The 26,087-nt window shown below is 38.0% G+C and overlaps 1 protein-coding gene across 2 annotated transcripts; it reads right to left on the bottom strand.

Annotated features, from left to right (window-relative positions):
* Positions 1–435: 435 nt before the first annotated feature.
* On the bottom strand, positions 436–25,335 carry LOC131165712 (rac-like GTP-binding protein RAC2). Of its 2 annotated transcripts, none has more exons than XM_058123721.1 (7): positions 25,157–25,335; positions 24,942–25,029; positions 23,969–24,078; positions 23,770–23,836; positions 23,289–23,353; positions 1,375–1,440; positions 436–915 (listed from the first exon to the last, which is right to left on the bottom strand). In XM_058123721.1, the coding sequence occupies exons 1-7, from the start codon at positions 25,262–25,264 to the stop codon at positions 823–825; spliced, it is 597 nt and encodes a 198-aa protein (XP_057979704.1). In that variant the 5' UTR covers positions 25,265–25,335; the 3' UTR covers positions 436–822. The 2 variants fall into 2 exon arrangements, with proteins under 2 accessions (XP_057979704.1, XP_057979705.1); XM_058123722.1 differs by having other exon boundaries at positions 23,770–23,833.
* Between the last annotated feature and the right edge of the window lie 752 nt (positions 25,336–26,087).

The following is a 26,087-nucleotide window of genomic DNA, read 5'->3' as shown; positions in this document are numbered from 1 at the left end:
TTGTGAACTTGTCTCACATTGGAAAATTAGAGTGAATGATGAGTACTTATATACATGGTTGGGTCTAATATCTAATAGGTTTAAGTTTTTGGGTCAGGTTGGTGTTCACCCATGTGTATCAAGCTCATTCATAAGCTCCTCTGGTCCTAACACTACAACCTCATATAATATGTAATATTTTTGGTTAAAAAACGAAAAGAAACTATTGGATAAGAGGAGACTTATCCGACGCTGAAAATCTCATAAATCTTGTGTTCTAAGCATTATGTTTTTTTATTACATGTTCTGGCGATTCTTTTGTTGTCGTTTTTGTAACAAGCTGATTCTCGATTTGATTGGTCGAATCAACTATCCATGCCAGTTTTCAACGCACTAGAAACTTGACAAAAGGAACCACGGAAAGGTCATTCTCAACGTGCCCATTACAGCAAAAGGTCATTCTCAACGTGCCCATTACAGCAAACTCTCATTTAGATTTTGGACAATTCAACCACACCATGTGGGCATTACAGCATTAGGGTCAACAATGGAGGGGCATATTCGTTCTTTTAAAAGGGACCCAATTAAGGAACCTCAGGAACACAATATTGGAGAGAGTTTTTGTTAAATCAGAACCACAGAACATGAATCCCCACCCTACTGATACTGACAAGCTCAACTTCACGTTTCAGTCTTACTGCTATTTACATAAATACAGCGAGGGCATGCCCATCACGAAATGCAGTCACCACACGGCTCAAGTCACAATTTACACAAACACCCACAAGGAAAGAAAATGAACAGAAGGAGTCTAGTGATCAAGTTGGGGAAGGGGAGCATGGACTAAATAATATGGCAGCCCCTCCTCTTTTGTTTCTTGGGCTTTGGAGGCTGTAGAACCACCTTGATTGCAGTATCAAACACAGCCTTCAGATTCTGCAATCCAGAATAAAAAGTTACTCAAAACTTCCTGCACATCACACCAACTTGGACACAATTTGGGGCCAGGAACTGAGTTTCAAGAAAATATTTCATGCAAATTTTGCATGATATGTTTCTTTTGTACTTCCTGAAAACGTTTTTGTTCAATAACTTCAGTCAACATAAAGAAAAACATTGTTATGCCATCCCCTAGGGGACATCTGTAGAGCTTGGGACCTCCACATTTGGGGTCTCGAACACTTATTTTTCCATAAACAGTGACCACGAACGGGTGTCATCATGTTTTATCAAAATTTTCCTTGAGTTATATTAAATGGTCCTGAGACTGCAAATTTTTTCCCCAAAGTTGCACTTGAGAGCATGGAAAATCCATTTTCACACAATTTCAAATTCAAGACCCTAACTCCATGTTTCCAAACACAGCATAAGAACAAATGGTAATGTGAGAGAAACCTGCTGGGTCTTGGCACTGCACTCTATATATGCTAGAGCTCCAACTTGCTTCTTTAGTTCTTCACCCTGCAAATTGAAATATACTGATAAAAGAAGTCTAAAGATCTCTAAAAGTGGCTGCTCTTTTGTTCTGATATGTAGCTCATATACTTAATGGGATGCATGTACAAGAAGAAGACATAGTGGAAAAATCATAAGTGGTGAGGAGCAGTAGGTGTTGACTTTTTGAGTCAAATTCCATTTTTTATCATGACAAATCACAACATTTTATTTGTGTGCATTGAGTGTTTGAACAAATATATGTTGTTGGAAGCACGAAAGACAAATACCTAATGGAAGCCTTGAAAGTACCTAAATGAACATACCTCAGCGTATTCCATGGGAATTCAGATGAGCAAAGCATGGAGACTTCATTCATTTTTCAGTTGTAATGCTTGTAGGTTTAATTTGTATATGCATTTCATATGATTTAATTTGAAGCTCACAAATGACCTTAAATTGACCCTAGAACTCCAAGTCACATGAAAAACTTCTCATTTAAAATGTTTAACTCATACAAAAGGTTTAAAGTGGTTTTGAACTTAAAAGAAAGCGAAAGCTAAGTTTTTCCCAAGGGTTAGTTAACTGAATGATAAGCCAAGTTGATTGAACAATTCAAATGGCAAGAAATGTGTTTTTTACAAAGACCCAGTCGACGGGCTGTTAAAGCTCAGTTGACCAAATAGTAGAAATGGGCAAATTTACAAGGGGCCGGTAGACCGACTAGAACAAACTGGCCAAAACTTATATTTTCAAAGGAGTTAGTTGACCGGCTCATATAGCCTAGTCGATCGGACTTCAAGCAAAGATGATCCAGCAGACCAAATCATAGCCCCAGCAGACCGAAGCTCGCTAATTGGAAAATTTCCCTTGGGTCGGTTGACCGTACCTTGGGCTTGTCGACCAAATCTCTCAGGATTTTGAATTTCTGGGCATATAACAGTCAGATTTTTTTAAATAAAATAATATTTTAATGTCCAATGGTCAATTAACGGCTATATTGTGTTTTTGCCTATAAATACCAACCCTAAACACTTGGAAAAGGTTGGAGAATCACTTTGAAACTTTATTTGAATATCTTTTGATTCTCCCTCATTTTTTATACCAATTCTTGAGCATCAAATTCTTATTTCTCCTACTCTTCTTGAAAATCATTTTTGGAGAAAATCTTTTTGAGGGTTTTATTTAAAAAGGCTTGAACTTATATCATCCTTCCTATATATTGCTTGAAGGCCTTTTCATTTATTGTTGTTATGTTTTTCAAAGATCAAATTTCTCCTACACTCTTATTTTGAAAATTCTTTTTGGAGAAAATTTTTAGTTATTCAAGTAAGGCTTGAGCATATATTTCACATTCATATATATTGCTTGAGAGCCTTCTTGCAATTTTATTTTTCAAAGGTCAATCATCTTGAGAAAGAAAACCCTAATTTCTCCTATTCTTTTATTTGAAAATATCTTTGGAGAAAACTTCTTGAGTTATTCAAGAAAAGCTTTGAGCATATAGATTTTCAATTGTACAAACTAGCTTTTGTAGAAACATTTCTTTGTACGTAAAATTATTTTTAAAAACAAGCCCTTCGCGGTTCGGGTTGTGAACCGTGGCCAAGTGAGGGTACATCTGTAAAAACCCCAAAAAGATATATAAAAGATTAGCGGATTGATTTCCAAAAAATAAAAAAAAAATAAAATTAATTAATTGGATTTAAAAGAAAAAGAAAAAGAAAATTAATTAAAATTTATTTATTTATTTATTTTATTTATAAAATATTAGTTAAATTTATTATTATTATTATATATATATATATATATATATATATATATATAATGTTAACCACCTGAAGCTTCAAAGAAGCTAAAGGTGGATTCTAAATTGAATTCACGCCCCCCCCCCCAAACCGCATCTTCTTCTTCTTTCTTTTCTTTCTTTTCTTTCCTTTTCTTTATTCTTTCTCTGCAACTCCTGCAATCTCTCTCTCTCTCTCTCTTCACGTTCTCTCTCCCTCTCTCATCGATTTCATGACGGATTTTTGCCCGATTTAAAATCCGAAGATACCACTGGACTCCATTCGCCGCTGCCGTCATTTCCACCGGAGTGGATCGGTGGTAGGAGTAGCGTAAGCGTATTCCCTGGGGTAAGCCATTTCCCCCTTTTTCTTTAATTTCCTGCAAAATATAAGTCCAATTGACGAACAGACACCACCAATTGAATCTAGGGATGATTCTCTACAAGTCTAGCGGGACGGAATTCTCGTGGGGGTGTCGGGTCAAAACTCCAAATTTGGGGTGCGGAGGTTATTAAGGGGCTTATTTTTAATTAATTAGCATTAATTTAGAAATGCTAAAATATTGAGCATTTTGGGTTGAAGTAGGATTTCTGGAATTTAGGGCCCGAGTGAGCACCGCGGGTGTAATTTTGGGATCCGCAGGAAAAATTTAGAAAATTAAGTGGGTATTTTAAATAATAGTTTAAATATTAATTTGAGGTATATGGGGCCTAAGGAAGGCTAGATGGGTATTATTTTGGAGAAATAGATTAATTAATTTAGAAAAAATGTAAATTGCAGGAGTTAAATTTTGGGCGCCAAGGGCGTGAAATTTTGGATTCTAGTGAGACTCTCAGTAAGCCAGGTAAGGGGAATAAATTATAACAGTGTTTTTAGAATTATTATTTGAATGAATATGTGAAATTGAGCATATAATATTTTGTCTGAAAATTATTATGATATAAATATCAGATAAATTGTGTGGCATTTGAGTAATTGTAAATTGTGATATTTTGGAGTGTAAAATATAATAATGTGTAATTTCTGAGAAAATATTGAAATGAGAATTACTGATCTGATTAGTGAAAAATAATGTAATATGGTATTATTATATGAGTAGAAATGTTTTTCCTGAAAAATGGGATTTTATGAATTATTGATATTGGAAAATAATGAAATGTGGTATTTATTTGTGAGTGGAAATTATTTGCATGAGAAATGAGTATTTTGGGAAAATGTGAAAAATACATGAAATATGATATATGATATTACGAGATGATGAAATGTGCACAGAAAATGATGAGAATATTTATATTGAACTAAATTGTGATATACTAGAATATAATTGATGAATTGCCAATACCGCATAATGATTGCGGGTATGTGGTGGTAAACCTTGTTGGATGGTTATGATATTTAGCACGGTACCGTTGCTAGTGGTGTTAGTGCAACCACACGAACTCTTGGAGCGTGTGGCATGACAGTTGACTGTGCCATTGTGTAGGGTTGTTGGGCCCCCTGAGTTCGGATCAGGGTATTAGGCCGGCCAGTCGTACTACAAACGCGATATGTGATATGATATTTGATCTAATCGGGTTGGCCAATCGCGGTTAGATCCAGCCTTTGGGCCGCACAACCTTGACCATGGGGGGAAGCATGGTGTGTATAGAAAGATCCTCAGGGTGGCCATGAGTTACAGACGCGATGTTGGTATTTGATACCGAGGATACTCATGAGCCGGAAAGTAAAGTGGAAATGAAAAGTGAAAGAATGATAAAATTGGCTAAAATGAGAAATGAAAGAAAGAATGGAAATTGAGAAATAAAGAATGATAAAATTAAGAAATGGAACAATGTGAGTTAATAATATAAATAATTAAGGCGAATTGAACCTCTTCGCCTGAGGGCTTACTGAGTAAGGTGAGTGCCCTGATGGGTATCAGATGTGGCCATACCTGGCTGCATAACGTGTTAGGGCAGAGGGAAGCTACCTGTATGGGCGGGTAATCTTCCCTATTCTCAGGAACTTTGCGTGTAAATATGTGTTGGAAATCATTAAATTTGATAAATGATTTTTAAGCTTATAAAAGCTTGTGTTGTATATCTATATGATTATGTGTATGTGAATATCAGTGTATTTTCTCAAATAAAATGGTGATTTGAAAAGTAAAGTGTATTATAATTTTACTCATTTGGCTACACACTGTAAATAATCTATTCCTTCTTACTGAGATGTGTCTCGCCCAAATTATCTAAATTTTTCAGGGAACAGAAATAGGCCAGGTGGTAGAGCTCTGTGATCATAAGGAGCTGGGACCCTGAGATACAGGGCGAGTTTTGACTAGGGAGGTGTGGTTTCCTAGGATTGTATTATTTTTGGGTATGAGATAGTGTTGTGTATTTATGTACGTTGATACTCTGGGTATCGTATTCTGACTGATGTGTATATACTGTCTTCCGCTGTTAGGTTGTTTAATAAAATACTTTTTACCCGGTATCCAATGCGGGTCGGGTCGTATGAATGGTACTAGGATTGTTGACGTGGCCGATTTGTGGATGCTGTGGATTTATGACGTGATTATTTATTTATTATATATAAAAAATTGTACGAAAATCGGGGCGTCACAACATCACTTGGAGAGACAACTCCGCCTAGAATGAGCAGACCAAACGAGGGGACATTGTTTGGAGAGGGGGACTCTACCCTATTAAAGGAGTGGACCAAGTGAGGAGACATCACTTGGAAAGGTTGGTCGGCATAGAAGGACTGGTTTACTAGGCGTGAGGTATCGCCTGGAGAGGAGGGCTCCATCCTACTAAAGGAGTGTTGTAAAGGAGGGCTCCACCCTGTAAAGAGTGTGTAATGGTTTGCTCCGCCCGGTTAAGGGAACAGTTTAGTGAAATCCTTGGGGAGTTTGCTCAAGGCGAGGACGTAGGAGGGTATAACCGAACCTCGTTAAATCTTGATGTTATTCTCTCTCCCTACTCTATTTAAATTTCCGCATGTGTGTGTTTATTTATTTATTGTTATAATTATCTACATATACACATTTATTTTTATTGGGATATTGTTTGATGAATCGGCAAAATAATCAGCAAAATTTTTTAAAATTCCAATTCACCCTCCCTCTTGGGATTACACCATTGCCCTCAGTAGGTAAACCGTCGACAGTTTGACACTAGAATTCAGGAAATTTACATTCTATCTGAAACCGTCGACGGTTTGGCTCGGGAACCTAGCGTAGATTTTTGAATTTTGAAAGGAGGATGTTAAGTTGGTTGGGGTTTGGAGGGAAACCCTCTAAGAACTTTATATGTACACTATTATGGGTGTATTTGTAATATAAGAAGATCATTGTAAATGTCTTTTGACACCAAAATAGTAAATTTCTTTGCTAATTGCTCCTGTAGATGTAGGCATTGCCGAACCACGTAATTCTTGTGTTGATTCTATTACTTTCAGATATACTGCGTGGTTTTGTTCTGTATTTTTTTTTCATTGATTGCTGCATTGATATTCCGATGTGCAAATACATTTTATACAACAAATTGGTATAAGAGCAATTGTTGTAATGGCTTCGGGTACTTTGTCTACGAAATTTGACGTTGTCAAGTTTGATGGAACCGAGAACTTCGGTTTATGGGAGAGAAAGGTGAAAGATTTTCTTGTGCAGCAAGGGATGGTGAAAGCCTTTCGAAAGGCATGGATGAGGTAAATTGGAAGGAATTGGAGGCAAAGATGGTGGCTACTATCAGATTGTGTCTGGCCGATGACGTGTTCTATCACGTCATGGAAGAGGATTCTCCTGCGGCTATATGGCAAAAGCTTGAAAGCCCGTACATGTCTAATTCTCTTACAAATAAACTCTTTATTAAGCAAATGTTATATTGGCTTAAGATGGTGGAGGGTTCAGATTTGAACCAACACATTAATGTATTCAATCAAATCATAAGTGATTTAATGCGGGTTGATGTGTAATTTGAGGAAGATGACAAGGTGCTGATGCTATTGAATTTCCTACCACACGTAAGAGAACTTGTTTACGACTCTTACATGGGGTAAAGAGACCTTGAATTTGGAAGAGGTAACAAGTGTGTTGCTAGGTTTTCATCAAAGAAAGAAAGTCAGCGACGAAATTTCACATGGTGAAGGGCTTGTGGTGAAGGATAACCATGAATGTGAGAGAGGAAAATTCATAAATGGATCGAGTCAAAATAAATCCCAATCTGAGTCCAAGAAGAAAAAGGATATCCGGTGTTTCAAGTGCAGTAAAAATGGGCACATAAAACCGGAGTGTAATGACCCAATATATATATATATATATATATGAGATTAAAGCATAATAATAATAATAATAATAATAATAATAATAATAATAATCATTAAGTTAATGTCAATACAGATGTGCTTTTCTGTAGGATCCTTGATTCTATATTTGATGCCTAAGAAAGACCTTGTCTTAACGAGTACTTAGAGACCATTGCGGTTTAGTCGCTCCTTGTAGGTCAGTCTGGTCAAAATGAAATTTCATAGGATAAATAGGGTAGACATTGTTTGTACACATAAATAAGTACATATATATAAAATCATGTTTTGACTGACATAATTTTTAGAAATATATGATAAAAATAATAATAATAAAAATAGGTACCCTATGCGAGGCCCACATGACTGGGTGGGGCCCACACGAGTCTCGGACTCGAACTTGCTTCGGCATATCAACTGCAATCTTCATGCATCGAAAGTCTTCAAATAATCCATATGTACCTACAAAGAGTTACAAACTAAAGTGTGTTTTGAGTGCATGTGTAACGACTCGAGGAATTTTTCAGCTCCTCGTCGACGAACACAGGGGATTCGTTGACGAGGGTATAAGAGGAGTTTGTCGACGAGGACAAGATTTGTTGACGAGAAGTTGCCAAGAGAGGATTTGTGAAAACCTGAAATTCGTTGACAAGGGTTGAAGTTCGTTGACGAACTTCCTACAGAACTCGTCGACGAGGTGACGTGGCTCGTTGACGAATTCCACAGTATAAATAGGGTTAAACTAGAATTTTCAGTCATTTTCCAGCGTCTAATCTCTCTCTCTCTCTCTCTCTCTCTCTCTCTCTCTTTCTCTCTCTCTTCTAATACGGTTTCTCCTCCTTCTCTCTAAGATTTTGGGCTGGATTTTCACTAGTTCGATGATCTGAAGCCACCACGACGCTCTTGGGAAAGTTCTCTACAAATCTGCCAGAGCAGATCGTCTATGGGGCTGAGGTGGAAACCATCCTAAATCCAGGGTAAGACTTCCTACTCAATATTTGAATTCTTGACAGTTGTAGAAAGCGTAATATGCGTAGAAATACTGAACTTTAGTTCTGGGGAATGCTGTTTTTAGTGTGTTGGGTATGGAACCCTGCGGGTGCAGGACAAATTTTCTTAGGGGCTTTTCAAGAATAAGGAAAGGGGATAAACTAAGTTAGTATTTAATGAAAAATATGTATGTTGTTATAGCATTTGATTTCAGAAAAATAAATATATTTATATATGATTTATATTTGGGAAAATACTGTTAAAAATGATGGTATGTTAAATATGCGGAAAACCTGTTAGTGTGGCATGAGTAGAAATTGATATGAAATACTGTTTTTGAGAATGTATTAATGATACGGATTTTTATAATTGAAAACCGGTGTACGGGCCAAGATTTTTATATGTTTTGCCGGCGTACGGGCCGTGCTATGGATGTGATTTTCCAGCGTACGGACTGAGCTATGGATATATTTTTCTAGCGTACGGGCCGTGCTATGGATGTGATTTGCTAGCGTACGGGCTGTGCTATGATATGATTTGTTGGCGTACGGGCCGAGCTATGGTAAAATGTGTAATACCGGCGTACGGGCAGATGATTTTCATGATATACGTATATATGCAAAATGATATGATTGATTTGATAATTAATGATATGAAATATCCATGTATCACAGTTTCAGTATATGTTATATGGTATCAGAACTTGGTTGGCTTGTTTTAGGTTAGCACTTGCACAGTACCGTTGCTATGTGTCCATGATCATCATGATCATGATATCTGTGTTAACGCCGCTGTATAGAGTGGTGTGAGATTGGATGGTCGATGTGGTTTTTAAGAAGTGTGTGAGTGCCCCTGGTGTACGAACTAGGTCTGGTAGACCCATCAGATTTATAGATGTGGAAATTAAGTAGGTCGTCACAGTTTGGTATCAGAACCTAGGTTGTTAGGTTCTGTAGACTTTAGAATGCAGCGGAAACAATACCAGAGTTTAGGAAATAATTTAAGGTTATTCTACAGTCTGGAGGCAGGACTTTCGTGGTAGTTTCTATGTTTTTCCTAGGGTGACGATTTCAAGAAAACCATAGTAAGCTATTGTCGGGTTGTGTTCCTAGAATGTAGGACTGGGGATTAGAATGAGTTAGAAATGTTGAGATAAGTGGTGAGGATAGGTGGGTAAATTATGAGGATAGGATTATTGAGTTGCAACTGCTATTTTTCAAGATAGACCCAGGAGGAAATAGTGCTCATGTGAGTGGTAGTGATGGAGTAGGACCATCAGGTGCAGCTGGGACCGACTCTGACTCGGTATTACGTAGCGTGGCTCAGCAGGTTATGACTGAGATTGCTAGGAGCTCGAGGGAGCAGGGTGGTTCATCTGCAGGCCATGGGTGCACTGTAAAAAAGTTTATGAAGACGAACCCTCCGGCGTTCTCAGGTGGAGTTGATCCTGTAGCCGCCGAGAACTGGATGCAGGAGACCAAGAAAGTCTTGGCTTTGTTGCAGTGTACTGAGAAACAGAGGGTCCTCTTTGCCACTTATAGACTGACTGGAGAGGCCGAGAGGTGATAGATTACGATGAGACTATTGGAGCAGTAGAGGGTGACTCCGATAGCCATGACATGGGACCGGTTTAAAGAATTGTTCTTTGATAGATATTTTCCAGCTACTGTCAGGGAGGCTAAAGTAGAAGAGTTCCTATGTCTGAAGCAGGGATAGCTATCCATCCAGCAGTATGCAGCGCGTTTCGTCGAGCTCTCTCATTTTGCCCTGTACATTGTTCCCGATGAAGTGAAGAAGACGAGGCAGTTTGAAAAAGGCTTGAGGCGGAATATATTCAAGTAGGTGATGGTGTTGCGGATCCAGGACTTTACTGAGTTAGTCGATAGGGCAGCCTTGGCAGAGATTGGTGAGCGTCTTGATGCAGAGGAGCAGGGACAGAGGAAGAGATCTGCATCTACCAGCTACTAGCAGGGTCATAGACCGGGTCAGTGGAGGAGAGGAAACTATGGAAGAGGGCGGAGACAGGAGACGGGAGGACGCGAGGTACAGGTGGGGCAGGGTCCTTTAGTCTGTCAGACTTGTGGTAGGAGACACTCGGGAGAGTGTCGAGCAGGAGGGATGGTGTGCTATCGCTGCGGTAGATCAGGGCATGTGGTACGAGATTACCGTACCCCACCAGATGTAGTTCTAGCTCCCAGACCATACTGGGGAGGTTATCAGGTGCCACGTGGGGGCCAGAAGAGGAATGCGGCTCCAGCCAGGGTGTTTACTCTAACGCCGGGTGAGGCTGATATAGCAGGTGACGTGGTGATAGGTATGGTTATTATGCTTTCTTTTAAAGTTATTGCACTATTTGATTCAAGAGCTACACACTCGTTCGTGTCTTCGGGGTGTGTTAAATTATGTGGGGCTAAAACACAACCATTAGATGTTGAATTGTTGGTATCTACACCGACAAGGTTAGCAGTGAGGTGTAGTAGGGTGCTCCGAGGTTGTCCAGTTGATATTCAAGGAAAGAATTTGTCTACTGATCTGATAGTGCTAGACATGCACGAGTTTGATGTTATATTTGGCATGGATTGGCTAGTAGCTAATTTTGCCAACATATATTGCCGAGCACGAGAAGTGATATTCAGACATCCGGGGGAGGCAAAATTCAAGTTCGTAGGGTCGCGAGTGCAATCCTCGCCTCCGCTAATTTCAGCTATTCAGGCCAGAAGACTACTGCTGAGTGGTTGTCAGGGGTTTGTGATGGTTATGAAGGAGATGTCAGAGAATGAATTGAAATTTGCTAGCACGCCTGTAGTAAAGGAATTTATAGATATTTTCCCAGATGAGTTACCAGGCTTGCCACCCGATCGTGAGGTAGATTTTCCTATTGATCTACTTCTAGGTACAACGCCAATTTCTAAAGTACCGTACCGGATGACGCCCACAGAGTTGGCAGAATTGAAGAACCTGTTGCAGGATCTGCTTGATAAGGGCTTCATACGACCCAGTGTATCTCTGTGGGTAGCTCCAGTTTTATTTGTGAAGAAGAAATACATGACTATAAGGATGTGTATAGACTATAGGGAAATTAATAAAGTGACAATCAAGAACAAGTATCCTCTACCCCGTATCGACGATTTGTTTGACCAGCTCCAGGGTACACGGGTGTATTTGAAGATTGACCTCAGATCCGGCTACCATTAAGTAAAAGTGAAAGCAGAAGACGTCTCGAAGATGGCCTTCAAGACCAGGTATGGGCATTACGAGTTTCTTGTTATGCCATTTGGTTTGACGAATGCTCCTACGGTATTTATGGACTTGATGAACAGAGTCTTCCACCAATACCTGGACCAGTTTGTTGTTGTTTTTATTGATGATGTATTGTGGTCTATTCGAGAAGTTATGAGGAGCATGAGATGCACTTGAGGCTTTGCAGACACTTTGGGAAAGAAGTTGTATGCCAAGTTTAGTAAATGTGAATTCTGGCTTGAGAAAGTCGTGTTCTTGAGGCATGTTGTATCTGGAGACGGTATTTCTGTGGATCCTAACAAGATTGAGGCGGTAGTGAATTAGGCTAGACCGAAAAATTTTCAGGAGATCAGGAGTTTCTTGGGACTAATTAGTTATTATCGTCGTTTCGTTAAGGGATTTTCAGCTTTGTCAGGACCTTTGACACGACTGACGAGGAAGAATGTCAAATTTGAGTGGAACGACATCCGTGAGCAGAGTTTTCAAGAATTAAAGCAAAGATTAGTGATATCACCAGTATTGGTTATCTTATCAGGGGTAAGGGGTATGTCATTTACAGTGATGCGTCCTCGAAGGGACTTGGCTGTGTATTTATGCAGCATGGCAGGGTAGTGGCGTATGCGTCCAAGCAGTTGAAAGAATATGAGAAGAACTACCCTACACATGATCTTGAATTGACTGCAGTGGTAAACGCATTAAAAATTTGGAGGCATTACTTGTACGACGAGCAGTGTGAGATTTTCTCCGACCATAAAAGTTTGAAGTACTTTTTCACACAAAAGAAGCTGAATATGAGGTAGAGAAGATGGTTGGAACTTATTAAAGACTTTGACTGTACCATCAGTTATCATCCCGAGAAATCAAATGTCGTAGCTGATGCGTTGAGCAGGAAGATCGTGAGCCCAGTGTTAGCAGCTATAGAGATTTAGCATCCGATTATTATGGATTTCAGAGATACTCGGTATAGAGTTGGTAAAGGGTGATCCTTTAGTGTGTATTGCCAGTTTAGCGATACAACCTATGCTGCAAGAAAAAATTAAAGCTGCCCAGAAAGAAGACCCGGAATTAGCAGAGGTGATAGACAAAGTACAAAGTGGTCATGGGGAGGAATTCAGTATTGCAGATGACTGAGCTTTGCGGTTCCATTCTAGATTATGCGTTCCTGCCAATACTGATATCAGGAAGACTATTTTAAAGGAGGCTCACAGATCTTTGTATACAGTTCATCCCGGCAGTACGAAGATGTACAGGAATCTGCGAGAGTCGTACTGGTGGAGTGGTATGAAGAGAGAGATTGTTGAGTATGTAGCCTAGTGTTTGACGTGCCAGCAGGTAAAAGCTGGGCACCAGAGGCTGGCAGGCCAGTTGCAGCTATTATTTATCCCAGACTGGAAGTGGGATCATATATCTATGGACTTCGTGTCAGGACAACCGACGACATTACATGACCAGAATGTCTTCTGGGTGATTGTTGACCTTTTGTGTAAGACCGCCCACTTTATACCTATCAAGATCAGCTACTCCCTCAACCGTTTAGCGGAGATCTACATTCAGGAGATAGTTTGTTCTCATGGGGTACCAGTATCGATTGTGTCAGATTGAGACCCGCATTTTACGTCACGTTTTTGGAAGAGTCTGCAGGAAGCACTAGGGTCTCAATTGTCATTTAGCACGACATTCCATCCTCAGTTAGATTGGCAGATTGAGAGGACGATATAGACATTAGAAGATATGCTCCGAGCATGTGTTTTAAATTTTGGGGGTAGTCGGACTCAGTTCATGTCACTAGTAGAGTTTGCGTATAATAACAGTTATCAAACCAGTATTGGCATGACACCGTTTGAGGCTTTATACGGTAGGAGATGTCGTTCTCCTTTATTTTGGGATGAAGTGGGTGAGCGACGATTAGTGGGGCCAGAGCTTGTGCAACAAGCGCGTGATAAGGTTCGGCCTATCAGAGACACGATTAGTGCAGCTCAGAGCCAACAGAAAAGTTATGCCGATAATCGCCACAGGAATCTAGAATTTGATGTTGGTAATCATGTGTTTTTGAAGATAGTTCCGATGAAAGGGGTTATGCAATATGGGAAGAAGGGTAAACTTAGTCATAGGTTTATCAGTCCATTTGAGATTATAGATAAAGTAGGCCGGTAGCCTACAGGCTAACTTTACCACCTGTGTTGTCCAGGATCCACGACGTATTCCATATTGCTATGTTGAGGAAATACATCCCATACCCTTCTCATATCGTCAGTTATGATGAATTAGAGTTCAGTGATTCATCAGTGAATGAGAAGGTATCAATACAGATTCTGGATAGGAAAGTACAGGAGTTACGTAACAAGAAGATTCCTCAGGTAAAAGTTTTGTGGAGGAATCATGCAATTGAAGAGGCTTCTTGGGAATCTAAGGAACAGATGAAGCAGAAGTATCTGCATCTATTCCAAGAAGTCTAAATAGGTAAAATGTAAGTACTTAGGTAGTATTTCTTTTGCAAGTACCTGTAATGGTTTAATTAGTGTAGCATTTTAGTTTTGGGAGAATTTTCTTTTTGTATATGTAATCTCCCAGGACTCGGAATGTAACCACGGTATTCCTTCACCATAAGTGAAGGTAAGTAATAAAATAAGTAGACCCCTTTCTTGTTAAGGGATGATGAGTTACGTGAACCGTAAATTTCGAGGACGAAATTTTATGAGGGAAGAATGTAACGACTCGTGGAATTTTTCAGCTCCTTGTCGACGAACACAGGGGATTCGTCGACAAGGGTATAAGAGAAGCTCGTTGACGAGGACAGGATTCGTCGACAAGAAGATGCCGAGAGAGGATTTACAAAAACCTGAAATTCGTCGACGAGGGTTGAAGTTCATTGACAAACTTCCTACAGGACTTGTCGACGAGGTGACGTGGCTCGTCGATGAATCCCGCAGTATAAATAGGGTTAAACCAGAATTTTCAATTATTTTCCTGCGCCGAATCTCTCTCTCTCTCTCTCCTTATACAGTTTCTCCTCCTTCTCTCTAAGATTTTGGGCTGGATTTTAGCTAGTTCGATGATCTAAAGCCACCACGACTCTCCTGGGAAAGTTCTCTACAAATCTGCTGGAGCGGATCGTCGATAAGGCTGAGGTGGAAACCATCACAAATCCAGGGTAAGACTTTCTACTCAATATTTGAATTCTTGACAGTTGTAGAAAGTGTAGCACGCATAGAAATAATGAACTTTAGTTTTGGGGAATGCTGTTTTTAGGGTGTTGAGTAAGGAACCCTGCGGGTGCAGGACAAAATTTCTTAGGGGCTTTTCAAGAATCAGGTAAGGGGATAAACTAAACTAGTATTTTATGAAAAAATATGTATGTTGTTATAGCATTTGATTTCAGGAAAATAAATATATTTATATATGATTTATATTTGGGAAAATACTGTTAAAAATGACGGTATGTTAAATATGCGGAAAACTTGTTAGTGTGGCATGAGTAGAAATTGATTTGAAATACTGTTTCTGAGAATGTGTTAATGATATGAATTTTTATAATGCAAAACCGGCGTACGGGCCGAGATTTTTATATGTTCTTTCGGCGTATGGGCCGTGCTATGGATGTGATTTGCCAGCGCACGGGTTGAGCTACGGATATATTTTGCTGGCGTACCGGCCGTGCTATGGATGTGATTTGCTAACGTATGGGTTGTGCTATGATATGATTTTCTGGCGTATGGGCCGAGCTATGGATGTGATTTGCCAGCGTACGGGCCAAGCTATGGTAAAATGTGTAATACCGGCGTACGGGCCGATGATTTTCATGATATACGTATATATGCAAAATGATATGATTGATTTGATAATTAATGATATGAAATATCCATGTATCACAATTTCAGTATATGTTATATGGTATCAGAACCTGGTTGGCTTGGTTTAGGCTAACACTTGCACGGTACCGTTGTTATGTGTCCATGGTCATCATGATCATGATATTTGTGTTAACGCAGCTATACAGAGTGGTGTGAGATTGGATGGTCGATGTGGTTTTTAAGAAGTGTGTGAGCGTCCTTGGTGTACAGACCAGGTCTGGCAGACCCATCATACTTATAGACTGTACTTTTGACTTGGCAGTGGTCGGCTAACCATTGTTAGGTCCCGCCTTCGGGCCACACAACCCAATCATGTGGGGGTGATACATGACAACAACCAGCTAACCTACCAGGAATGTTTTTGTATTATATTCTATGAGATGAAATATGATTATGAAAATGCAGTATGTTCTGCCATGTTATGATGATATATATATGTTTTCTCAGATATGACATAACAATTGTTAAATATGTTTCTATATGATATATGTATAACACGGAATACTCATGTTGCCACACACTAGTATTAGTTTATTTCCCTTACTGAGAGGTGTCTCACCCCGAATTTCATAAATATTTCAAGAGCCCTTGATAGGAGAGCAGGTAAAGCCCCGCTAATCTAGTACGGTAGATCTGCCCTTCCAAAAGGGTAAGTATTTTGACAGGGTTAGATGTATTTTATGGAAATGGCCCTAAGGCATCTTTTTGGGTTAAGTGTTGTATATATTTATACAGTGATTGTAGTAACTCTGGTATTGTGACATATGGTATAATGAGGTGTTTATGATTTACGTTTCCTGCTGCATAGGCTTCTGTGATGTGTTCCTGATGTATCCCTGGTACCCACGGGTCCAGGTGGACTATGATCTGCCGAGTTTTGTGATATTGATTTTATTATGTTTTGGAAAAAAAAATGTGGAAATTAAGCAGGTCGTCACAACATGTGATTGTCTGAGGGTTGAACCATAGGACATAGGTCGATCAAATCCTTTCTACATCAATGTCCTTGTATACACTTCATAAATCTCACAATATAAGTGACCATCTCACATACAATGCATGTGGGGTCCACAAAACCATGTGGGGCCCACATGAGTATCGAAGCCGTGTGGGGTCCACATGAGTCCCGAAATTGTGTAGGACCCATAAAATCGTGTGAGAACTATTAGAGTTATGTATGACCCACTTGAGCATCGAAGTTGCGTGGAACCCACAAGATCATGTAGGGCCCACATGAGTTCTTGAATTTCGAACTTAATTTTTTTTTTCAATATATATATATATACTAAAGCATAGCTTAAAAATAATAACAATGATAATAATAATGATTTAAAAAAATAATAATTAATTAAGTAAATTAATTTAAAACTAATTAAATGGGAGTGTCAGCAAGCACTCTCATTTTCCCCACATGATCTACATCCTCATCCCATACTTAGTTCATCCCATACCCATTCCTTTATTTTAAAACAATTATAATTTCACTTCTCTCCTCACATTTTTACGAATTCTATTTTCTTCCCTAAAATTTTCCTATAAATAGGAAGCTTTCAACCTTAATTTTTTACAAAAAATTTCCAAAGGAAGAGAAGGATTAGTGAGTGAAAAAATTAGTGGTGGAGGGAAAATTTTTGTTATAATTATAATTCTCACTCACCCACTCTTTTCGATCTCATTTTTTTGAGATATTCATTGTGATCGTTTAAAAAATGTTAAGTAAAAGGTAAGTAAATTTGATTATGTTAGATTTTTATCTAAAATTTATACCTGAGTTTATTTGTAAGTAAATTTTGGTTATGTTAGTTATTTTTATAAAATTCTCCCAAGTTTATTTTTACTTATATTTAATTATACTAGTTTTATCTTTAATATACCTGGGTTTATTTTTGAATTAAGAAATGTTCTAAATCCCTCAGGTATTTTACAACATTAATTTCTATTTAAGAAAATATTTTTAACATGAAAATTGTGTGACATGAGCTTATTTATACGTTATGTATTTCACGAAAATATGAATAAAGATGACATGAGTTGATTTTTATGTTGCGTATTTCACAAAAATATGAGTAAAAATGAGATTTTCATGATTTTATTTTAATTATATAAATTATATAATAAAATGTTTTCAAAACCTCTTATGGTTTAGATGATACAAAAAATTACTAATGTTCGGTACCATAGCCTAAAGTTTAAATGGATCAGAGTGCACCACATTGTTTACAGAGTGGTTTTATATAGTAGTGGATTTCTCCTAAGTGCACACCTGAGTCGGACCAGGGTTTAAAAGGGAAAATCTTACTTAATGATTATATACGTTGATTTAGTTTGGCCGTCCAACCAGTTAAGTCCAGTTTTTAGACTACACAACCTAGTCATGTTGGTGAACATGACTTATGACTAACAAAAACATGACTTATGACTAACATGCCTAAATGTGGTTTTTACAATATATGTATATACATATTTAATTACGTGTACAAAGTTATTAATAATTTGAAGGAAAAATATATGTTTATATGAATATGACCATTCTTGTGTCTAAATGATGATCTAAAGGAAACGTATAAGGAAATATATATATATATATATGTATATAATTAAATATTTTAGTTACAATTTTAAAGTTTAACTTAACAATTACAGTATATAGTTATAAAATTTTACTGGTGTAGTTAATGGTAAAAGTTTTATGTAAAAATTTTTAAATCCACGTTTATTTTAAAAGCAGTTTTGAAGTTATAATATTAAATATTATTTTACGAAAATATAATATTATGAAAGCTCATTTTGACCCCACACTAATAATAATCTTATTTATTTACTAAGCGTCATCTCACCCCGATCATTATTTTACATTTCAGATAATTTTGAAGATTATACTAGAAATTTGGCATAGCAAGTGCATGAACGGGAGTAGAAAGAGTAAAGTAAAATAAAAATTTAATATAATACAATTTAGAATATGTTTGTATATTTTAGAATTTTAGAAATTTTCATTTTAATAGTTGAGACATATATTTGTAATAAAGCTAATTAATGCTCTGGTAATAAAAATAATTTAGATTTATGTGCGTCCGCTGAAAAATTTATATGTAGGAACCCATTCGGGTTTGAGTTCTTCTACGCAGTGTCCGGATTGGAAGAAAGAGAATGCTGAAAAGTTAGAAGGCGCTTCAAAATTAGCAAATGTAGTTGAAAAAGGAAATTCATAATGTAGTGATGGTGACATACTTTCAATTTCGTCAGGGTTGGATTGCCTCATGGACTATTGGATCCTAGACTCGGCGTGTTTTTACCACATGACTCTAAACAATGAGTGGTTCGGTACTTATAGGTCAGTTAATTTAGGTTCAGTTTTTATGGATGATGATGTTTCATGTAAAATCATTAGAATAGGAGATGTATGAATTAAAATATTTGATCGTGTTGTAAGAACTCTATGTGATATAAGACACATTTCGGACCTACGGAAGAGTCTAATTTCATTAGGTACTTTGGACTGTAATGGATTCAGTTACAAGTCCAAAAGTGGAGTTATGAAGGTGTGCAAAGGCAATCTAACGGTGATGAAAGGGTAAAAGTTAGATGGAAACTTTTATACACTGCTGGGCACTACAGTTGTAGGTGGAGCTGCAGCCGTAGATTCTAAATTTGATGATACCGTCTTGTGGCATATGCGTCTTAGGCATATGGGTGAACATGACATGAAATAACTTCACAAGAGGAAACTCTTGAAAGGCATGAAAACATGTAAGCTGAACTTTTGCAAGTTTTATGTTTTTGGGAAGCAAAGTAGGGTGCAGTTCAAAACAGTTATTCATAAGACGGAAGGTATTCTTGATTACATATATTCTAATGTTTGGGAGCCGGTGAGAGTAGCATCTCAGGGAGGACATGTGTGTTTTGTGAATTTTGTTGACAAATACTCATAGAAGGTCTGGGTGTACTTCATGCGGCACAAGTCAGGTACGTTTGTCAGGTTTAAGTTGTGAAAAGTTGAAATGGAAAACTAGATTGGGAAAAGAATTAAATGCCTCAGATAAGACAATGGGATTGAGTACGCTAATTCTAGGTTCATGGAGTTTTGTGAGTAGTAGGGCATTTCACTGTTCGTCGGACACCCCAACAAAATGGTGTGGCAGAAAGGATAATACGAACTCTAGTTGAAAGAGTTCGGTGTCTCAAGCTTAATGTAGGGCTAACGAAGAACTTCTGGACTGAGGCAATTAATATGACTTGCTTCTTAGTAACCAATCGCCAAGGGCATCACTAGAGGGGAAAGTGGTAGAGGAGATATGGACAAGAAATGCGGTAGACTACTCCAGATTGAGGTATTCAGTTGTCTAGCCTATGTACACGTGTCTAGTAAGGAGAGATCGTAGCTTAATGCAAAGTCTAGATGTTGTATTTTTCTAGGGCATCAGAAAGGTGTGAAGGGGTTCAAACTATGGGATCCAATGGTAAACAAGGTGGTGATCAGTAGAGATGTAGTTTTCGATTAGAAAGTAATGGTGAAGAGTACTTAAGTTGATGATGAAGAGAACCAAGAGCCAGAAAACTGGAGCAGAGATGAGCATGTTGTGCAGGTGGAGTTAGAAACTCAGGGCAATGATCTTGGTCCCCCGGTTGCAGGGAGTTCTAGCTCGAGAAACTAGCAAGTTGACAGTGTTTCTATACGAAGATCCAGACGCACTATCAGACCACCGCCGCCCAGGTATGAATTTGATGATCTGGTATCTTATGCTTTCATTACCAGTTGCAAGGATCTAATTACTTTTCAAGAGGTAGTGCCCGGCCAGGAGAAAAAGTAGGTGGATGGGTGTCATGATTGAGGAAATGGAATTGTTACATAAGAATCAGACTTGGGATTTGGTGGAGCTACAAAATGGGAAGAGGGCGATAGGCTGCAAATGGGTATATAGGAAAAAGGAAGTAATTTTAGAAAAGAAAGGAGACAAATTCAAAGCATGGTTAGTGGCAAAGGGATACTCACAGAAGAAGGGAGTAGATTGTGATGAAATCCGACATACTTCCATCAGGGTAGTGTTGAGATTAGTGGTTCATTATGACCTACATTTGGAACAAATGGACGTGAAGATAACATTTCTCCATGGTGACTTCAAGGAGCAGATCTATATGGTACAACCAGAGGGATTCAGTCAACCCGGACAAGAGCACTTAGTTTGCAAATTGAATAAGTCTCTTTATGGGCTGAAACAGTCTTCGAGGCAATGGTACAAACAGTTTGATTCTTATATGATTCGGATAGGCTACAGGAGGTGTGAGTATGATTATTGCGTGTATGTGAAAGATTTTGATGATGGTTCTCTCATTTTCTTATTATTGTATATTGATGACATGCTAATAACTGCAAAGGACATAACTAAGGTTAATTAGTTGAAGATTCTATTGCATAAAGAGTTTGACATGAAGGATCTTGGTGCAGCCAAGAAGATACTTAGGATGAAGATTCTCTACGATAGAACTGCAGGGAGGTTGTAATTATCTTAGGGCGATTATGTGGAAAAGGTGTTGGAAAGGTTCAGCATGGCTGATGCTAAATCGGTATGTACACCTCTAGCGAATCACTTTAAATTGTCTACCATTGAATGTCTAAGGACGGATGGTGATATCCAGGACATGTCAAAGGTCCCCTATGCTAGTGTTGTGAAGAGTTTAATGTATGCCATGGTGTGTATAAGATCAAACTTGGCACATGCAGTAAGTCTGGTGAGTAAGTTTCTCTCTAATCCGGGTAGATAACATTGGGAAGCCGTGAAATGGATTTTCAGATACTTACGGGGTACTTCTAACTATGGTATCATGTTCGGCAAGCAACATGATAGTTCATCAATTGTGGGGTTTGTTGATGCTGATTATGCAGGGGATATGGATGACAGAAGGTCTACAACGGGTTATGTATTCACCATTGTGGGAGGACCTATTTGTTGGAGATCCATAGTACAATCCCTGGTGGCATTATCTACAACTGAGTTTGAATATGTGGTAGTTGCCAAAGCTGTAAAGGAAGTGTTATGGCTTACTGGTTTAGTCAAGGAGCTGGGTATACAGCAAAATCGAGTTGTGCTGCGTTGTGATAGTTAGAGTGTCATTTATTTGACAAAAAATCAAGTGTATCATGTTAGAACCAAACATATTGATGTAAGGTTTCACAAAATCCGAAAATTGATTTCTTCATGTAAACTTGGACTTGAGAAAGTTTTCACATTTGAGAACGCAGCAGATCTTGACAAAATCGGTTACCACTGAAAAGTTCAAGCATTACTTGGACTTGTTTCATGTCTCCAAGTGCTAGAAGGGAGACGGTCCCCAACCTAATGTCCTAAAGTCAAAATGGAGTAGTAGGCTATGTTTTCGAGTTCTCCTAAGGCGCGTATACTTGTCAAGGTGGAGATTGTTGTGATATGTGGCTTACATACTTAATTGGATGCATGTACAAGAAGAAGAAATAGTGGAAAAATCATAAGTGTTGAGGAGCAGCAGGTAAACCATCGATGGTTTGGCTAGGACCGTCGACGGTTTGGTTAGGACGATCGATGGTTTGGCATCAGCATTCAAACAATTTACATTCTGTCTGAAACCGTCGATGGCTTGACCCAATCCATTGACAGTTTGGCTTGAAAACTCAGCGCAGATTTTTGAATTTGAAAGGAGGACATTACATTGGATGGGGTTTGGAGAGAAACCCTTTAGGAATTTTATATATACACTGTTTTGGGTGTATTTGTAATGTAAGAAGATCATTATAAGTGTCTTTTGACACCAAGATAGTAAATTTCTTTGTCAATTGCTCCCGTGGATATAGGCATTGTTGAACCACGTAATTTCTTGTGTTGTTTCTATTGCTTTCAAATATACTATGTGGCTGTGTTCTATATTTGTTTTCATTGATTGTTGCATGGATATTTTGTTGTGCAAATACAATTTATACAACATCTTTGCACTTTGAGATTGTGCAGCAGTTAAAAGTATTCCTTTTGCATCAATTCGTGCATTCTAACAGTAAAAACAAAGAAGATATATAGTTCAAAGTGGCTCACCAATCAACACAAATCATAACAAGGCGTGAAGATGCACACCGAAATAGGCAGGTTATCGTTTTCGTGATTTTTATTTTTCTTCACAAAGACACTAGCGTTAAAGAAAGGGTGATAAGGTTTGGGCAATTTTGGAATCTCAATGTAGTGTCATAGTCCTTTTACTCCCTTCTTCAAGAGGTACCAATGAAATGATGAATCCATGGAAGATTAATAACTAGAATACCCATATACATAGAGATAATAACTAGAATACCGATTGACAGCAGCCGTATATTGCTTTGTTTGATAATTCATTACTTTAAATTCTATTTTATTTTTCCTTCCATTGGTTGTTGAGAAAACGAAATACCCAAAAAAAAAAGAAAAGATTTTAGGGGTCTCATTCAACAGCCATATTAATTTCCATCCCCACAGGGTTGCCGATTTCCAATTTGGAGTTCACTTTTTCTCCATGTTTTGGCAGTCCAATGAGAATATTTTACTGCATAGATTTAATATTAAGGACAAGTCACATGGGCGATCTGACAATACATTTTGTGGTCAAACATTTCGTAATTATTATGGGGATGACGATGCTCCCAAAAAGAATTGTTAAAGCAATTAGGACATCTAATTACACTTTTTACTATGAAAATGAGTAGTGATCACTAATGCATATGTACCTGTTCTGTAGAAATGGTACGTGCCCCCGGATAGTCCATGACATACTGTCTGTCCTCTCTTAAGTCTGCCATACCAAATAAATTGTTATTTGCGCGCACAGCACACGTACAGACAGAGCCTAAAATATCCATGAATTGACAGACCGACCTTTATTGTTTCATAAGCAACGATATTAATTATTATTTATTGACACGCCATTATGATGAACAGCTGGAAAGTAGAAATGTAAAAGCAGGTAGTCATCTAGCAGTCTAGCAGATACACCAAAAAAAAAGGGGAGAGAGAGAGAGAGGAAAAAGATTGAAAAGGAAAATGAGAGAGAAAGGAAAAGATGTTTGTGAATTTTCACTTGAGAAGTTCGTTCATCAACACAAACTCAAGTATCAGTGACATTCAGAGACTTCAATGAAAAGGAAGGGCACAATGTTGGCATTATTCATTTACAGAGGTAACAAATTCATGGGGGAAAGAATGTATCACCTAGTTTGGTGCCCACAAGAACAACGGGCACTGATGGGGCATAATGCCTTAGCTCTGGGACCCACTTCTCCAACATAGACAATAAAGAGGAAGTCAGAACTCAGAAGAATAAAACCAAGTGTTATTACATTTGATATTAATTAAGCAGAACGAGATATAAAAGATTATACGTGTAAAGGAGAGAGGAAAGAAGCATTACTTTTTTGCATACATTCTCAAAGCTGGCCCTACTTATGAGAGAAAAGGCAAGTATGAAAACATCAGCTCCTCTATAACTAAGAGGCCTCAGCCTGTTATAGTCTTCTTGACCTGCATAAATTATTCATAATCCAACAAATCATGCATGTAAGTATACCAATCACTTCTCTCATCATCATGCCAACTTTAGGAAATTAACATAAACAGCTATACTTGCTACGGCAACAGCTTGGGGAATATGCTCAAACAGTTGGCGGGCCTCGGGCCATCTAGCAGAGAGGAAACCAATCATCTTGTTTGACTTAGCAATTGACGCAACACTAATCATTTTTATTCTACCTTTTGTTATTTTTACTTTTTCGGTGATCATCTTCCCACTTCCTACTAATGTACTGCCTTCAAATGCTATGGAAAATAAAAATGGGTACTTTCATTTTGGAGAACAGTTGGTCTAGCCATCTTAACCCATTATTGAGAAAAAAAAGCAGGAAGTGTACGTATTTTTAATGTAATGTTCAGCAAAGATGCATAAAATTTGAATAAAAACCAGAAAAGTGGTCTGTCCTGTATCTGGGTAATGGTGGGACAACATCTCCAATTCCTTCACTGATGACAGATAAAAAGAAATAGTTCTAATTTTCTAAAGCCATATAGGGAAGTGAGCTTTTATCTGCAATGCCGTTGCAGGGAATTGAAGAAGTGAAAAAGAACGCAGAACTTTAAAAAGAAAGTCACAGTAACAAATTGGATTTGCAATTGCAGCTTTAACAATCCACTGTTATTCATATTTTCCTACGCATATCTTATGGTGGACCAAACAGACAGAGAAAAAAATAAATAAATAAAGAACAATCATTACAATTATAATCATTTAGGTGGCACACAAAATGGGTGAAAAATGAAACCCAGGAAAAAGGAAAGAAAATAGATTCATAAAACATATGAATCAAAGAAGAAAGAAAGAAAGAGATTACCTGCAGTATCCCAGAGCCCAAGATTCACAGTCTGCCCATCTACCACAACATTGGCACTGAAGTTGTCAAAAACAGTTGGAACATACTCCTGGAAAAAATTGAGAGCCCAGAATGGAAAATGCATCAGAAATTCAAAGGGCCTGAAATAAAAGAAAAGATAAGAAGAGAAGAGAAACAGGGGGAGGGGAGGGGGGTGGAGAGAAGGAAGTTAATACAGTTGGGAAGGTGTTACTGGTGTAGGAGATGAGAAGACATGTCTTCCCAACGGCACCATCTCCAATTGTCACACACTTGATGAACTTGGCTGTACTGCTGCTGCTCATTCTACCATTCACATTTGCTCTCTCTCTCCCTGGCGCTCTCAAATTCTTCCATCTGTCTCCGTGTGTCTCGGGGTCCTTATTATGCAGGACAGAAAGAGAGTGCATGTGCGAGCAGCAAGAGAGAAAAAGTAACAAACTTTTCCCATCAGATTTTCTCGGCGAGAAAGTTGTGGGATGACTATTTTTAGCTGTCAGAGAGGGAAAAGGAGGGTGTGGGGATCCCAGTTCAAAAAGGAAGACAATAACACCTCAAGTCCACGATCCCAAGGGGACGGAAAATCATCACATTATTATTATTATTATTATTATTATTATTAATTCTAACCTAATACAAAATCAAACTCAAGAGCTTCTATTATCAACGTTATCATCTCCACTTAAGTTAATATTTGAGAGTTAACGTGGTTAGCAATCTTAGTTTACATGGGCTCGTAGCCGTTATGGGCCCATGTGGTAGGAGAATAAAAAAAGAAGCTTGTGGACCCAATTCAACGGCTCTCCTTTTGTATCATGACCTAACTCTTTATGTATAGCATGAATTTGAAGTCTTGTTTTTGAGCAAAATTTAATATATTTTTATATCATATTTGGTTCAAATACATACAAATTAAAATTTAAGGCATCTCCCCAAAAAAAAAGATCCGTAGCATTAAGGACTTTACTTTATCAAAAAGATTTACTAGTTTTGAAACAGCATAATAGAAAATAATCTACTTTCATTTTGTATCCCTTACATTCTTAGATTTAAAAATTTTAAAAATTTAAGCTCCAAAACCTATATTGTTAATAATGATTTCACATCATTTAAATAATTTTATGAGTC

Source organism: Malania oleifera, chromosome 10, assembly GCF_029873635.1.
Source record: "Malania oleifera isolate guangnan ecotype guangnan chromosome 10, ASM2987363v1, whole genome shotgun sequence".
In the NCBI taxonomy this organism is placed as follows: Eukaryota; Viridiplantae; Streptophyta; class Magnoliopsida; order Santalales; family Ximeniaceae; genus Malania; species Malania oleifera.
This window is presented reverse-complemented; position numbering and strand designations above follow the sequence as displayed.

What these genes read in the sequence shown, in the direction of transcription:
- LOC131165712 (XM_058123721.1), bottom strand. Translation starts at nt 25,264, where the DNA reads ATGAGCAGCAGCAGTACAGCCAAGTTCATCAAGTGTGTGACAATTGGA. An exon ending in TCTTGTGGGCACCAAACTAG is followed by an intron (nt 23,354 to 23,769) that starts GTGATACATTCT and finishes TTGGTATGGCAG; the next exon opens with ACTTAAGAGAGGACAGACAG. An exon ending in GCAGTGCCAAGACCCAGCAG is followed by an intron (nt 916 to 1,374) that starts GTTTCTCTCACA and finishes TCTGGATTGCAG; the next exon opens with AATCTGAAGGCTGTGTTTGA.